The sequence below is a fragment of the Enhydra lutris genome, unplaced genomic scaffold (assembly GCF_002288905.1).
Source record: "Enhydra lutris kenyoni isolate GAN:26980312 unplaced genomic scaffold, ASM228890v2 scaffoldscaffold12, whole genome shotgun sequence".
Classification (NCBI taxonomy): Eukaryota; Metazoa; Chordata; class Mammalia; order Carnivora; family Mustelidae; genus Enhydra; species Enhydra lutris.
Window position 1 is genome coordinate 52,573,503 of NW_019154096.1, and position 15,560 is coordinate 52,589,062.

Here is a 15,560-nt window from a genome sequence, read left to right on the forward strand (position 1 = left end):
ACCATGTTGCATCTCCACTTCCTCATATCAGGGAGATCATATGATAGTTGTCTTTCTCTGATTGACTTATTTCACTAAGCATAATACCCTCCAGTTCCATCCACATCATTGCAAATGGCAAGATTTCATTTCTCTCTTTTTTTTTTTAATATTTTATTTATTTTTTGGACAGAGAGAGATCACAAGTAGACAGAGAGGCAGGCAGAGAGAGAGGGAAGCAGGCTCCCTGCTGAGCAGAGAGCCCGATGCGGGACTTGATCCCAGGACCCCGAGATCATGACCTGAGCCGAAGGCAACGGCTTAACCCACTGAGCCACCCAGGCGCCCCGATTTCATTTCTTTTGATGGCTGCATAGTATCCCATTGTGTATATATACCACATCTTCTTTATCCATTCATCTGTTTATGGACATCTACGTTCTTTCCATAGTTTGGCTATTGTAGACACTGCTGCTATAAACATTCGGGTGCATGTGCCCCTTCGGATCACTACATTTGTATCTTTAGGGTAAATACCCAGTAGTGCAATTGCTAGGTCATAGGGTAGTTCTATTTTCAACATTTTGCCTCTTAATGTGACAGATTATCTTTTTCTTTAAAATCTTGAAAAAGGGGCGCCTGGGTGGTTCAGTTGGTTAAGCAGCTGCCTTTAGCTCGGGTCATGATCCCAGAGTCCTGGAACTGAGCCCTGCATCAGGCTCCCTGCTCAGTGGAGAGCCTGCTTCTCCCTCTCTCTCTGCCTGACTCTCTGCCTACTTGTGATCTCTACCTCTCTGTCAAATAAATAAATAAAATATTTTTAAAAATAAAATAAAATAAAACCTTGAAAAAAATAAATCAAAACAAACCTTGAAATCATCTGGTACAATGCCTTCTATACAGTAAGGTTCAGTCACCATTTAGTAAATTTAATTGTGGACAATTAAACTGTTAATCACCACTCATGTCAAATCTCAGTCTGTTACAGACCTCTCTCCCGAAGTAGCCAACAATTGTCAATGATGAAAATAAAATAATCTGTAAATTATATCTAGGATAAAGACAACTCCATTATTTTTAATTGCAGATATAAAACCCAGAGCCAGTTAGTAAGCCATCAATAATACAAGTACCAGTTTCCTCATTAAAGGAAAATTAATCCTTCAAGAAAACTCTTGATTGACTTTTCCATTTTTTAAGACATAGGCATCTACATTACTAAGGATGCTTCAGCCTGCTGAACCCCAATTTTAAGAGCTTGAGCTTTGTAATCAAACAGACCTGGTTGGGAATATAGCTCTTTCACATGCTAGCTTTGTATCCTTATGCAAGTTATTTAACCCTTTTGACCAGTTTCCTCTTTCAAAGAATGGGGATAAAAATCACGTACTTATCTCATAGAACACTGGGAGGATAAAAGGGTAATACATGTAAAGCACTAAGAACAGTGCCTGATATATATCATTAAGCTCTCAGAAAATAGTATTTTTATTACTACTACCATTAAAAAATTACTCTCACTAGGTTTTCGTGAAACTTAATTAAAATAGATCATCACAGGCACATCAATGTTAACTATCCTATTAACTAAGGTCAGGCTGGCGGGCAGGGCACTCTTAGTCAAAACTGACATAAAAATGGTTACCCAGTTTTTTGGAATATGCATCCAACTTGTAGGCTGCCTGCTCAAGAGCCGCCACTTGCTCTTCAATTACATTGATCTGATCCAGATAAGGCTGCAGTCCAGCATCTTTGAAAACAAAGACAGACCACGTGTTCATTCGGTTTCAACACAGAGTGTAGAAAAAAGTGGGAAAGTAAAAATGCTAGTGTCCCTCCAGCTCTGCCCAAGACACAGTAGGTAGGGTGACATGATTCTGATCACTGGCAGGACAAACACTAGCAGACAATAGCTAGCTGATCAGGCAGAACTGTGACTTGGGCAAAGCAAGTCTCTCTCATCCACTAATTTTCCTTTCTTTTAAATTTCTTGCTCCTCAAACAATCCTTCCCTTACAGATTCAGTTTCCTAAGTAATCCCCTACCAAGAAAGAGTACTCTAGAGATAGGGAACACAAATATAAGTCAATGGAAAAATATATTCTGCCAGTCTAAATTAGCATTTTCCATTTATAGATGTTCCGGTTTTCTGCTTATACAGTAGTCCTTTACGGATTTCATTTTTAAATAAATTTACTAAAATCTGACAGGACTAAAGTGATCATATCAAGATTCAGAAGCAGAAATAACCATAACAAAATATGCTAAGCCTCAAAATGGAAGAAATTCACCATAACTTTGTAATTCACTTTTAGAGAATGAGCTCCCTCAGGACAGGTGCCATATTCCCTCCACTTCTCCACAATCCCAAGCACAAAAGAATACTAAATACAAACATGTTTAATTATAAAAACTATTACTTACATTTCTGGTTTAAGTCCTTTAAGTTTCTACTAATGTTTATAGCAATATCTCTCATTTCAAGATACTTCAGGCTGGTTAGTTTATTCATATTTTCCAGGAGCTTATAGTCTTCACTGGTGGCTTTAAAAGAAACAGAAGATCTGTCATAGATCACTGGAATGTGGAATCATGGGCCAAATGGTAGCTCCAGGCAGGACCCAGAGAATGTCAAAGGAGCAGGCCACTATTGATTTATGACATTCATACTCAGCCTGTGTACTCTGAATGCCTAAGCAGAAACTCAGGTAATAATCAGCAAACTATTTAAACCAAGTAAGATCCAGAGACTTCAGAATCTTGGTTAAAGAGGTAAATAATAAATTCATGTTTTTTTTTTTTTGACGGACAGATCACAAGTAGGCAGAGAGATGGGCAGAGAGAGAGAGAGGAGGAAGCAGGCTCCCCACCGAGCAGAGAGCCCAATGCGGGGCTCAATCCCAGGACCCTGGGATCACGACCCGAGCCAAAAGCAGAGGCTTTAACCCACTGAGCCACCCAGGCGACCCATAAATTCATGTTCTAAGAAGAGAGAGGTGACACAGTCTTGCTATTTATGGTATGATAACACGTAATCTGAAGGACTGCATCATAAATACATATAAATCAACTAGGACCTCACCATTTCTCAATAACTCATTTATTACTGTGTGATTCTATATTGCATTTTATGTACTTCTTTTCATACCCTCAGTTCCCTTCCCCATCTCTACTCAAAGCAAATGGCTACTCAAAGCAAATTTTCCTGAAAAGTGGAAAATTCCACTTACATGAGTTGCGTCAACCTTTGTGCCTCACTTCAAAACTTCTCTGTACCTTTTTATCTTCCCAAGAGGCAGGAGTGCCCCCTATTTTTGCCAACATGTCTCCCATGCTCTTGCTTCCTCTTCTTTAGGGCCTCTTTTCAATCATCTCCTTTCCCTGGCATTTTCAAATTCTCTATCCTGGCAGCTTCCTCTCTCTCTAGAAACACATTCAGGTTTCTCTCCAGCTCAAAAGCACTCACTCTCTTCTGCTACACCTACATCATTTGCTCAGTAAAGCAAAGGAGCTTCACTGCTAACCCTTTTGAAAGACCAGCTCATACTCACTGCTTCCTCTTCCTCAGCATTCACTCATGAAAACCCTTGCAGCCTGGCCTCTGCCCCTATCATCCAAGGAAATTACACGCTCTGGGGTCATTGGTGTTCTGCAAAGCACCAAATCCACAGCGTTTTCTCAGTTATTATCCTCCTGAACCTCTCCATAGTACCTGACTCTGTGATCTCCCTCTTTTCACAAAATGCTCATTTCCCTTGGTTGCCACATCATCCTATTATCCTGATTTTCTCATCTCTTTCAATTCACTCTTTGTAGGTTTCTATGCTAGGTCCTTTCTCATTCATCCTTAACTGTCACTTCCCAACTTTTTCTCAGCTGTGACCCAACTGATGTTTACATGGGTGGCACATTCCTATGGGCATTCCCAGGGTGATGCTAGCTTCCTTTCAGACTCAAAAAAGCATCTGTACAAGTAAGAATGACAATCACAGGGAAATTACATTCTGTTTAAAATTAATTTTATTGTAAGTAAACCATTTGTAAACCTAGATGTTTTAAGAACTGTTGTTAGAAACAAACTAATTGCCCTATACAAGCATTCACTGAGATTATAGTTGAGGCCATAAGTACAGTCAGCAACCCCTAAGCATGTCCTTGCCTATCTCATCCTGCAGAGCCTTGACTCACACCCTGTGCACGTGACTCCCAGATCTGTTTCCCCTACTCTGATCACTCTCTGAGCTCAGGGCTCACGTCTGCAAGTCACCTGAGTGTCCTGGTAATATCTAAAATCAGCTAAGCCAAAACCAAAAACATTTTTACACTAAACACTGTTCTGCTTTCCCACTTCTCTATTTTAGGTGATGGAACCGTCAGTTTAAAACCTAGAACACCTTAGGCTGCTCCCATACCTCCACAGGCACTTCTAAATTCCACTTCTGTGGTATTCTTGCACCCATGCTTTCCTTCCCATTCCTTTTACCGTCCCCTGTCACTGACCATCATCATTACTTTTCATCCAAAAACTTGCTCATGTGTCTGAGCTCTCTCCTCCACAACCATACACCTTCACTGCTAGCAAATTAGTCTCTCTAAAAAAAAAACCAAGGGTCACACTCTAGTACCTAGAAGCCTGCAAGATCATGTAAATGAATGAAGCAAGCCAAGTGTTGGCATGTTAAACACATAAGATTATTCACTTCCACAAAGAAATATGCTCTCTCCCATTTCTTAGAACACACAGTCGTCTTACCTATCATTTACTTTACCAACCTGGATAGAAATATTGGCACAGAAAATTGTTTCTCTACCACTACTAACAAAACAACACTATAAGAACAGTGATAAATGGCAACTGATCAGGTCACAGTAAAAGGGAGGAAAAAGAGTGGTGGGGAAAACACTGCATGGCACTAGTCCATTTAGAGGAGACAGCTGCTCAGCTCTAGTCAATCACAGCATTACAAGAATGGGGAACTAGTATTGCCAAATCTTTGGAATTTTTAAAGGGAAGTCAAAAATCTATTATTTGTTACTTGGTTTCTCTTGCTCAGAAATAACTAAAAAACTGATAGAGCCTCACAAGCCCTCCCATTCTGCACCAAGCCTTTTCTCATTAATTCTGGTTCCCAAATTTAGCTCACAGCAATTTCCTGGGGAAGTGAAACAATACTTATGAGAGGCCACAGGAGCAAACTTCACTTTTTGGACCTTTCTCCACACATAGGTTATATATATGTTCACCTGCAAATACACAATGAACTCAAAATTAATCATGCCGCAAAGTGTGGGTGACCAAATCCTCAGAGCAACCTAGTAGGGTCCTAAATCTACAGGTCACTCTCCATTCCCCAATTTCATTTCTCTTTGTGCCAGTAAATACATCTGCTTTAAGGGAACAAACTGTTCCCTTATACCGCCTCACTCACTCATCGTTTCCCCCTTTTTTGGTCAGTCATTCCTTTCACAATCCTGCTAAAAATACACCTTCCCCAAGGAAGCACGTCTTGATCAATTCTTTTTTGTCTTCTCATACTTTGTGTACACTACCGAGGCTTGCAGAGTTATATTAGGCATTTTTATGCATTTCTGAAATTAGCTAGTGAATTTCTCCAGGGAAGGAACGGACCTTTTTCTTTCCCACTCATAACCTTCCCAAACTTCCAACAGGCATATTTCAGGGCATGGGGAGTTGGGGAGGGAGCCAAAGACGGATGCTGCTAAAGCACCTCACAGCTCCCAGAGCCAAACTACAGCTCCAGCGAGTGATGTAGGGCGGTACCCGAATCAGCCCACATCCCGCCTCACCCGTCAGTTCCCCAGTCAGGTAAGTTGCCATTTTGGAGAACATGTCCCGGCAAAGCTCAGTGATGTCAGCCTCAGCCGGCTCCTTTGCTTCCTCAGCTGTCTCCACGGCGGCATCGTCTGAATCAAAAGAGAACGAGTAAGTGTCTTGCCCTACACCCGGTCCTAATCCAGCCATGGCACCCACTCCCCACAGCCCCACATCCCTTCACCTGTCCTCGTTCGATCAAGTCGGCTCCGCTCTCCCTGTACCATAATTTCAAGTCCCTCACGTTGTCCTTGCCCCACCTGACACGCCAATTCTGCTCCCTTGCACCGGCCGTTGGCTCAGACCCGATCCCGTGGCCAAACCCCATCTCAGTCGTCCCGTCAGGTGCGCCCCTCCGACCTGCTCGCTGCGGTTAGGTGAGCCCCCGGCCTTCTGCCAGACAATTCATCCCCAGCTACTCTACGTACCTCGAACCGGCTCCTCTCTTGGGGTCGCGGGGACACCCTCTGCCGCCGCCGCCGCCGGCGCCGCCGCCATGCCTGGCCCCGCGCTGTTTCCGGTTGTGGGACACCCGCGCCTGCGCACCGGGCGTGCCCCGCCCACCCCGCCGTCCCCACCCTCCCCGCCCTGGGTTCGCAGCCCTGGGATACTCCACCTCTCTGCTGAGTCCTGCGGCTTACGGGGAGTAATAACAAAGAGTAAGCTTAAAGCTGAAACTGAAGCTAAAATGAGCTATCCTAAGTCGATCCGTTGCCATAGTCGCGATGTCTGGAACTGAGAATGCGCTCATCCCCGTCATTAATCTAGTAAAACCGACGACCTATATGGGGTTGGTTGAGCTCTGGTGGCCTGCTGACCAAAGTCACAAGGACAGGTTATCCTCTGCCTAGGCACTTCCCACCCAGGCTGGTATTCGTTGCCAAAGACTTCTAAGAGAATCCATGCTTTTGAAGGTAGTCTCATCCAGCCTTTGGGAAACCTTCACTCATTGACCCCTGAGCTGAAATACTGGCCGTTCCAATGTCTTAGTGAAATAACTGATTTGCCCCTTTATCTTTTCTTTTTTTTTTTTTTTTAATTTTTAAAAAAGATTGTATTTATTTGACACAGAAAGAGAGAGATCACAAGTAGGCAGAGAGACAAGCAGAGAGAGAGGGGGAAGTAGGCTCCCTGCTGAGCGGAAAGCCCATGATGTGGCCCGATCCCAGGACTCTGAGATCATGACCTGAGCTGAAGGCAGGGGCTTAACCCACTGAGCCACCCAGGCGCCCCGCCCCTCTTTTCTTAAGGTGCAGGTTGGCACCTACTTCTCTTCAGCTGATACAGTCTTTCTGGAAGAAAGCTTTTTAACTTTTTACAGCTGAGGATACACTCGGGTTATCTTGATTGCATTTATTCAAGAGTCTCCTGGGTGTATAGAGTGTAGCTGATGGGATGGTGAAAAGGGTGGGAAAAGGGAATGGATGAGAAAGAGCAACTGGGGAGCAAGGTGCAAAATGAGAAAGAGGTAAAGATCACAGGGGAAGGGGAAAAGGATACATAGTGGGAATTGGGACACAGACTTATACACCCCAAATCTTGGTGTGGAAGTTTTTAGTCCTATTCCTAGTTATTTTCCATCTCCCCCTCTTACCTCCCACATCCTACACCACACACACACACACACACACACACACACACACACACACCAGCTACCCCTCATGCCAGCATAAGGACTACCTTACTCTTTTCATCATGAGCACCAGATCTCCCTAGGTCACTGTCTCCACTCTCTAAATGGTACAGTCATAATGCCCATCATTTCAAATCATTCCTATGAGCCAGACGTTCTTGTTTCAGCCCCTTCACATTGTCTCTGCTGCCAGTCGACCTCTCCTGGCAGGGATAAGTGCTCCATCCTCTCTTCTTTCCCCTACAATCCCAGAAGCAAATGCAAAGTCCTGATTTTTTGAAGGATCTTTATTGATAGTCACTAGAGAAACCCATATGTCCTTTGCAAGAATAGGATCAGAGCCCACCGCATTTTATTCCAAAGACCTTTGAATCCTGAAGTCATTTCTCTGATTCTCCTCAGGCTCCATCTGTGTCCCTGTTTACAGCCCTGTCCATTCCCAGAGGTCAGTGGAATGTCGTAGGCAGCCTCCTCAACTGAGCCTTCATGGTCTTTGTCCTGGATGGAGGGATCACCCCAAGTTCTCTGCAACACTGTAATCTCCACAGTGAGAAAGTTTCCTCTCCCCCAGGGTTTCCCTTTCTCTTTCACCTGGAAATTCTATGGGGAAGACAAGAATCCCATGGGTGCTAGCAGCAGATCTCTAGATGCACAAAGGATAAATTTCACTGACAAACAGGAAGACATCTAGATAATGCTGTCCTCTTGGCTTCTACATTTTTCCCAGATCATGGCTATCCAGATGCCAAGTGCCTAGGGAAAATTACCCTCCCTTCCTTCATTCTGTTTGTTATTAACTTTTTTTTTTCCATCATAGTAGAGCTGGAAGCACAGGGAGTGAGGGGCCCAGTGGGAAATGTTACTTCAAAGAGCTGCACTGAGCTACATGGCTGTACTCAGAAACACTGAGTCACAAGCTACTAAACATGATATAAGCTACATGTAGAAACATTGGTTCAAAAGGCCAAACACAGGGTAGGACTCAGCAGTAGCAGTGGAGGGAACTGCTGCCCTAGAAGTGGAGGACATGTCCTGAGGATGTCTCTGGAGAGGCAATGAGAGAGGAGCCTGATGTCTGATGCTTTAGGCCCCCTCCCACACCACTCTCCTGCCCACCCTGGACTCCCCAGGGGTCTGGAGTCACAGCTGGGGTCAGCTGTTGTTGCTCCCAAATGTCTTGATCCCCCTGTTGGAAGAAAAAGGGACAGGTCATTTGAAGGAGGAGTTTGTGTCCCACTTCCTTTTATCTAGAAAATTTGGATCTGATTCTTCAACCTCAGACCGTTTCCTGGAGGCCAAGGCAGCTCTCAGGCCAGAACAACCAACTTCAGGCCTTCATTCCACCCCTTTCCTCCACTAAGGGAACATGTTGCCCCAGGAGCCAAAAAACAGGCTCTTTAAAAAAATGCTGGAACACTGAAAAGAAATAAAATAAAATAAAATGGAAAAAAAAATGTTTTGCCTCTACCTGCTGAGTAGAAAAGATGGTAGAGTTCAAATGTGGGGCACCAAGAAGAACCAGGTGAAGGGCCACTCACCGTGCCTAGGGAGGAAGCTAGCTGCCCCTTCCTCTCCAGCATCTTTAATTTTGAGCCCACAGCATCCACCTGGCACATGACTCCTTCCAGGATAGTCTCCAACTGAAGAACTCTCCTTGTGAGTCTGCAGGATTTGAGAGAGACCGAGGGAGCAGAAATAGGCATCTGTGGGACTAAGCGCCTACAGGGGCAGGGGAGCCATTATGATCTGTGTCTGGATGGGTGCAAAGAAGGTAAGGCCCAACCTTGTAGGGAGAATTAAAGGGGGGCAGAAGTTCTCCCTGGGCTAGGACAGAAAATTAGAAAGTTGAGAAAAAAAGCTCAGGGTAGGACATTACAAACACACTCATCCCTGGACCATTGGTTACACATACATGTAGAATTCTTCTCCTGAAACCCAGCCACCTGCTCTGGTAGCCTCTGGACCCGACTCGCCTGGTGGGCTACTCGCAATGGACCCGCCCAGGTTCTCAATCTCGGCGTTGAGGGCCACCTGTTCAGGAAGTCAGAGAGGAGATGACCTGGGAAGTAATCAGCTCCTATTTCATCACCTGCTTTCATGAGCTCCCAAGACCAAGCCCTTGGGCTTTAGTTCATGCTATTCCCCTTCCCTCTCAAACTCTAGAGATAAAAAGATCAGTGTGGTGGTGCTAGACACAAAGCTGGCCCAACCTCTGGGAGGGAATCACCTGCCACAGGAACAAAACTTGAGCTCTTGGAAGTCTTAATTAAGGAGACCCTCACTAGAAGCCAACTCCGTTTGGGAAAAGAAGAATAGTACTAGAATTCCTGCCACTTTCCCTCCTGGCCTTGATTTTTGGGTCTACACTGGATAGGGATGAAGCAGGCACAGCAGGGGCAGCTAAGGGCCTGAGTTTGAAAGTCCCAAGGAGAAGGCAACTCTTCAGAAAGAATTATCAGGGATTCTCGGGTGACTGATCTTTTCCCAAGACTGTATTTTAGAGCAGTGGTTTTCAACCTTGGCTATGCATTGGAATCAGCAGGGGAGTATTTTAAGTACTGATGTTTGGTCTCCCCCAGAGATTCTGTCTAGGGTATGTGACCTGAGTATGAGGATTATTTGAATCCCCACCCCCACCCCACCAGGGCATTCTAATGTGCAGCAGTTTGAGAACCACTGTTCTAGAGAGTTCTTTATTGAAGGGTTTTCAGTTCGGATTTGTGTTCTGGGTGTGTTGGCAGGGAGGGGAGAGTGAGTGGTTTTCTTTCACTGCCTCTCCACCGACCAGCTGGGCTCACCCTCTTGTCCTCCAGGTCCTGTTGCATTTGTTCTTGCTCTTTCTTGTCCAGGATGTAATTCCCATCTTGATCAAACCTGGTGAAGGCGGCTGTGAGCTCAGTGATTTCATGCTCTGCGTGCCCGAGTCTGAGGAAAACAGTATGATGAAATGACTTCTGACCTGCTGTGGCTGTGATCTCTCAATTACTGACTCCCTACTTTTTTTCCAGACTCACTGACTCTTGCTTTCTGGGAAAGAATGGGACCATGTGGGAAAGCCAGGATCTCCAAGGTCTGGCAATTTTACCCCCAAAAAATTGTTTGTTTGTTTTTTTTAAATAAAGGTTTTATTTTTTGACAGAAAGAGAGAGATCACAAGTAGGCAGAGAGGCAGGCAGAGATAGAGAGGAAGGGAAGCAGGCTCCCCACTGAGCAGAGAGCCTGATGCTGGGCTTGATCCCAGGACCCTGGGATCATGACCTGAGCTGAAGGCAGAGGCTTTAACCCACTGAGCCACCCAGGCACCCCCCAAAATTGTTTTAATCAGTCTTCCTTCTCTTAGTCCTGCTGACAAGGTTCAGGCCCTCCTAATGTTCTATAGGAATTATTGAAGAATCTCTGCCCCTAAATAACCCATCCCCCCAACTGCCACCCTCTTGTCCTCCAGGTCCTGTTGCATTTGTTCTTGCTCTTTCTTGTCCAGGATGTAATTCCCATCTTGATCAAACCTGGTGAAGGCGGCTGTGAGCTCAGTGATTTCATGCTCTGCGTGCCCGGGTAAAAGGCTTCCCCTTTACCCTCTTCCCCTGAAATCCATCCTCTATAATGCAACTACAGTAAATAGTCATTCTAAAATACAGGTCTAAATACATCCCTTCTTTTCTTAAAATCCCTACTGAGCACCCTATTCTTTGGACAGAATGGTGGTATTCAAGGTCTTTCCCAATGTAGCCCTTGTTTATTCCACTGGTCTCCTCTCCTTCTATCCCCCACCTTTATTTGATACCATAGCATTGCTTAGCTGCTTATTATTCCTATACATGTTGTTCAACTTAACACCTCTATGCCTTTGTATATGTTTTCATCTCTTGGAGTGGACTTCCCCTGCTTGTCTACTTGTAGGCTATTCATCCTCCTATAGGTATTCATACATCACCTCTTCCAGGAAGCCTTCCCTTAAGCTCAAAAATAGAATTGAAAACTCTCTTTAGTTTGTGCTCCCTCTCTTCTAATCACTTTTTTGTTGAACTTGTTCTGTGATTCAGTTTATTTGCTTACAGGTGTATGAGCTCCTGGAGAACAAAGATTTTGTCTAATTAATTGTGTGCCCTACTCACTGCCTGGCTCACAAATGGTGCTTACAATATATTTGTTCAGTGTTTGTTCATATGTTTACCTGGGAAACAGGAAGGCTAGGAGACGAGGCCAGTGTTTGTTGGGGAGCACAGAACCAACTACAGAGTTTTGTGGGAGTGAGAAATGTAACGTAATGATGAAGAAATTATATTATTATGTTAGTCCTAGGCGTTGTTTAGTGAGGTCCAGAATGTTCTAGAATATGGTCAGAGACCTTTAAACCAAGGGCACAATTCTGAAGGTCAGAATCAGAGATCTATAGGCCAAAATTAAATCCTATAAGCCAAGGTTGTAGGCCCATTGGCCAATATCAGAGGTTTTTAGGCAAAGGGTATATGTTTGAAGGCCAAGGACTTATAGAACAATATCAGAGAAGGTTGGATCTCTGGTTGCTCACTCCCTCAAGGTGTTGGTGAAATCCTCAAACTGGATCTCCTCCCCACCCTGCAGGACCTTCTGTACATCTGAAACCTGCTCTTTCCTCAAACGCAGCCTCAGTAGGGTCTTGTTGTAGCCCTGTAAGGGAAAAGGAAACAGGTACCAGTTCCCATAGCTTCTCATCATCTCCTGCCCTCTTCCCCACCCACAGGATGCCAAGCTTCCAGGGATAAGTCAAAACCACACAAGGGTGGGCACAGGGCCCTACACCAGTCAGAAACAGACCAGGACACAGAGCCTTAGACCTCGGCTCTGACTCAGATGTGTGGCTCAAGGATACTGAGTGGTTACCTGTTTCAGGAGGTCAGAAAGTTGCAGCTCATCCTTCTGTCCAGCCAACTCTTCCTTGACCTCTGAATATGTGTCATTGATGATGGCCAGGAACATGTTCTGGAGATAAAGAGGGGACCTGGATCTGCTTTCAATTGGAGCTCTGCAGCCCACTAACCCCCACATCTCAGGGCCCCAAGATCCCTGTTCAGCACAATCCTGTTAGGGATGGATCAAGCTCCCTCATCCACCTGCTCTCCTCACTCAGTTGCTTTGCAACAACCTGACTACAACAGTACCCCACCATATGCAAGAGTTCACCTCCATATAAGGGCCAACTATTCACTAATAGTACAGTTTTGCTATCTTTATCATCTAACCCAAATCTAACCCATCTATCCCTAACCATGATCAAATAAAGAAACCTACTGGCTTTGTTAATAAATATTAAACCCAGATCTTTCCTAGTTGACAGAGAGAAAGAGACAGTATAAAGCAATGGTGATAGAAATAGCCAGTTAGTCCTAGAGGAAGGAGAGAATAGATATAGAAGCTTCTAAGTTCAACCACTTCTATTCATGGGGCACGTTTCTCTCCCTTTCCATCCTTGGAGAATAGAGGTTTCACTTTACTGAGGGAGCCTGCAGATTCCCTGATACTCTGCAAATTGCCTGACTGTGCTAGCAATATTGAGCACATTAACCAGCTTTCAGGAGACCCAGAGCTCCCCCACCTCATTCTCCACCCATGATTTGAGACACCCGTCTTAAACCTGGGTAGAGAACCTGGTGGGGGGCAAAACCTCACCCTCAGGTCCTTTATGCCTCCACCCCTCAGGCTCCCAATTCCCCACCTCTCAGAGGGAGGCTCACCAGGAGCACGAGGAAGACAAAGAAGACATAGGTGACAAAGTAGGCAGGTCCCAGGATGCGGTTGGCATTGTCAATAGCATTGTAGTCAAAGTCCCCAAGGATGATCCGGAACTGAGTGAAACTGAGAGACAAGGTTCTGGGCTTCACCCAGAGCCTAATCATAACCCTGACCCCTATTCATACCCCAAGCCACTAATTGCTGTTCTTCGGTGAACTCAGACAGCCCTCTCACTGCACTTCCAAGCTGATAAAGACAGAACGGGGTACAGACATACTTGAGCACACACACCAGAGCTTCTGGAGATCCTCACACAGATGCTTTAACCACAGACATGCCTGCACACATACACCCAGCTTCCCCAAGGATACACACACCCACAGAGCCAGAGGGTGAGGGGCCAGGGAGGAGTGAAGGGGCCACGATACACACATGCACTTGATGAAAGTACTAAAGTTTTCCACTTGGGTTCCAAAAAGCAGGTAGCCGAGTTGGGCATAGGCGAAGAAAACAATGAAGAACATGACAGCAAAGCCCAGGATGTCCTTGGCACAGCGGGCCAGCGTGGAGGAGAGCTGCGTCATGGTTTTGTTGAAGCTGATGTACTTGAATATCTGGAAGTGCCATGTTGAACCAAGCAGTTAAGGAAAAAGAGAGAAAAGCTTTGAATAGTCCACTCCAGAGACCTATGGAGGTCATCAGAGTTGCCAAATCAGACCAGGAAAATGAGACAAGTACCAAGGGAGGGAAAATGAGTGCCCTGAGGTGTTGCTGGGGGTGGGGGTCCCAACGTACCTTGATCCAGGCAAAGAAGAGGTTCACAGCATTCATGTTGTTGTATTGTGTCTGCCAGAAGGCGAGGAACTCAAAGTCAGCGTACATGTTTGGCTGCTGCAGAAGCTTCCCCATCAGCCGATTCACCTCAAGCGTTCGGAATATGTGGAAGCCCACAGCCACAATGGATAGCTGTCATCACAGAGGTCAGAGGTGTCAGAGAAGTCGGGATCTCAAGGGAAGTTCAATGATAAGGTCCTAGGCCAGAGCTGGGGTAAGTAAGTCAGGTGGGAAAAAAAAATCCTTCCCTTCCGAGTTGTTGACTATTTCAGTTTCAAATGGAACTGAATAGGGTGATGGGGGAATGCCTTAATTGCAAGGAGAAGGCTATGGAGCCAGTAGTAAATATGTAGGTTATAAAGGATCACAGAGAATTGGAGCCAAGTAATTTTATTTCTCCTGCCACTTCCTAGCATTGGTCAAGAAATTAATATGTCCTGTTCATAGGAGGAAGAGGAAGAGAAGAGGCAGAATATTTCAATAGAAGAGAAGAGAAAACATAGGGGTTTCAAAGGGACAGGTCATAAAGGCAAAAGACAGAAGAGGAACAAAATAACAAGTACATAAAGAAAAGGTTCACAGGTCAGCTTGATCACAGGTCAAAGGAAGAGGGCATTTGGGAGACACAGTTTTCCCAGGAGTTGAGCCAGGGGAACATCAGCCTCTGGCTTTGGGAGCTTTAACACAGTGACTTGACCAGAAGTCATAAAGAAAACGTGACACTCCAAAAGGAAGAACTTGGAGACCCTAACAGCATAGAGCCCCTTCCTCCTTCTAATATGTCCCAGGTATAAGATATCTATCCCTCACCAAGATAACCACCAGGTCCAGAATGTTCCAGATGCTGCTGAGGTAATGAAGCCGGTGGATATGGAGCTCCAGGATCTCCTCAACTACATAGTAGAAGATGAAGATGCAGAAGATGACTTCACAGCCAATGATAAAGAAGTCCCACGTGCTGACATAGCGGATCAGCTTAACTGTGCGAATTTGCCAGGATGGGATGGCACCTCCTGTAGCTGGAAATTCTACCACCAGTCTGTGGGAAGAGGGGAAGATCCCTGGTGAAGCCTGGACTGGGATAGTTCTTCCCATCCCCTCTCCTCCACACCCCCACTATAGGGTATAAGTTTAAGGAAGGGGCTCAAGCATAGAAAGGAACCAGGAACCATGGATGAAGAGAAAATAGGGAAAGGGGACCCACCTCAAAACACAGAAAAGATTTATGTTAGCATTGTAGACTGAGAAGTCGATGAAGACCACCCGAGTGCCCCTGTCTAGCCATAGGCCCTCCTGAAGGTCCTGGAGTGCCTCTGCACTGGCCTGCCGAGATCCTGGAAGGTCCAGATAGTAGCCACCTCCACTGTAGCTTGTCAACCGGCCCCAGTGAGAAGAGCCCCCCAGCTCATCCTGTGAATGGTATGTCCACCTGTCACAGAAGATGCCATCTGAGCAGAGAGGTCTGAGCCAGTCCAAAAGCTGATCTCCCAAGGCAAGGCAACACTTTATGATTGCCTGGACTTCACAGTTTCATATATATTATATATACATTTCACATATATTATCTTG

At 45.3% G+C, this 15,560-nt stretch overlaps 2 protein-coding genes across 3 annotated transcripts in view; both read right to left on the minus strand.

Annotated features, from left to right (window-relative positions):
* Window positions 1–6,331, minus strand: part of LOC111145326 (biogenesis of lysosomal organelles complex 1 subunit 2) — a 7,827-nt gene extending 1,496 nt beyond the window's left edge. Inside the window, exons 1-4 of one of the 2 annotated variants that reach the window (XM_022500163.1) lie at window positions 6,241–6,331; window positions 5,788–5,904; window positions 2,404–2,523; window positions 1,625–1,729 (exon numbers count right to left, since the gene is read on the minus strand). In XM_022500163.1, coding sequence (XP_022355871.1) covers window positions 1,625–1,729; window positions 2,404–2,523; window positions 5,788–5,904; window positions 6,241–6,310 — 412 coding nt within the window. In that variant the 5' untranslated portion in view covers window positions 6,311–6,331. The remainder of the gene's footprint in view (window positions 1–1,624; window positions 1,730–2,403; window positions 2,524–5,787; window positions 5,905–6,240) is intronic. The other variant, XM_022500164.1, reaches the window with a different exon arrangement.
* Window positions 6,332–7,797: 1,466 nt separating this feature from the next.
* Window positions 7,798–15,560, minus strand: part of LOC111145266 (polycystin 2 like 1, transient receptor potential cation channel) — a 29,407-nt gene continuing 21,644 nt past the window's right edge. Inside the window, 14 exon segments of the mRNA XM_022500073.1 lie at window positions 7,798–7,838; window positions 7,841–7,959; window positions 7,961–8,045; window positions 8,562–8,631; window positions 8,984–9,107; window positions 9,358–9,476; window positions 10,244–10,370; window positions 11,977–12,095; window positions 12,309–12,407; window positions 13,160–13,280; window positions 13,590–13,771; window positions 13,953–14,123; window positions 14,802–15,030; window positions 15,196–15,420. Coding sequence (XP_022355781.1) covers window positions 7,798–7,838; window positions 7,841–7,959; window positions 7,961–8,045; window positions 8,562–8,631; window positions 8,984–9,107; window positions 9,358–9,476; window positions 10,244–10,370; window positions 11,977–12,095; window positions 12,309–12,407; window positions 13,160–13,280; window positions 13,590–13,771; window positions 13,953–14,123; window positions 14,802–15,030; window positions 15,196–15,420 — 1,831 coding nt within the window.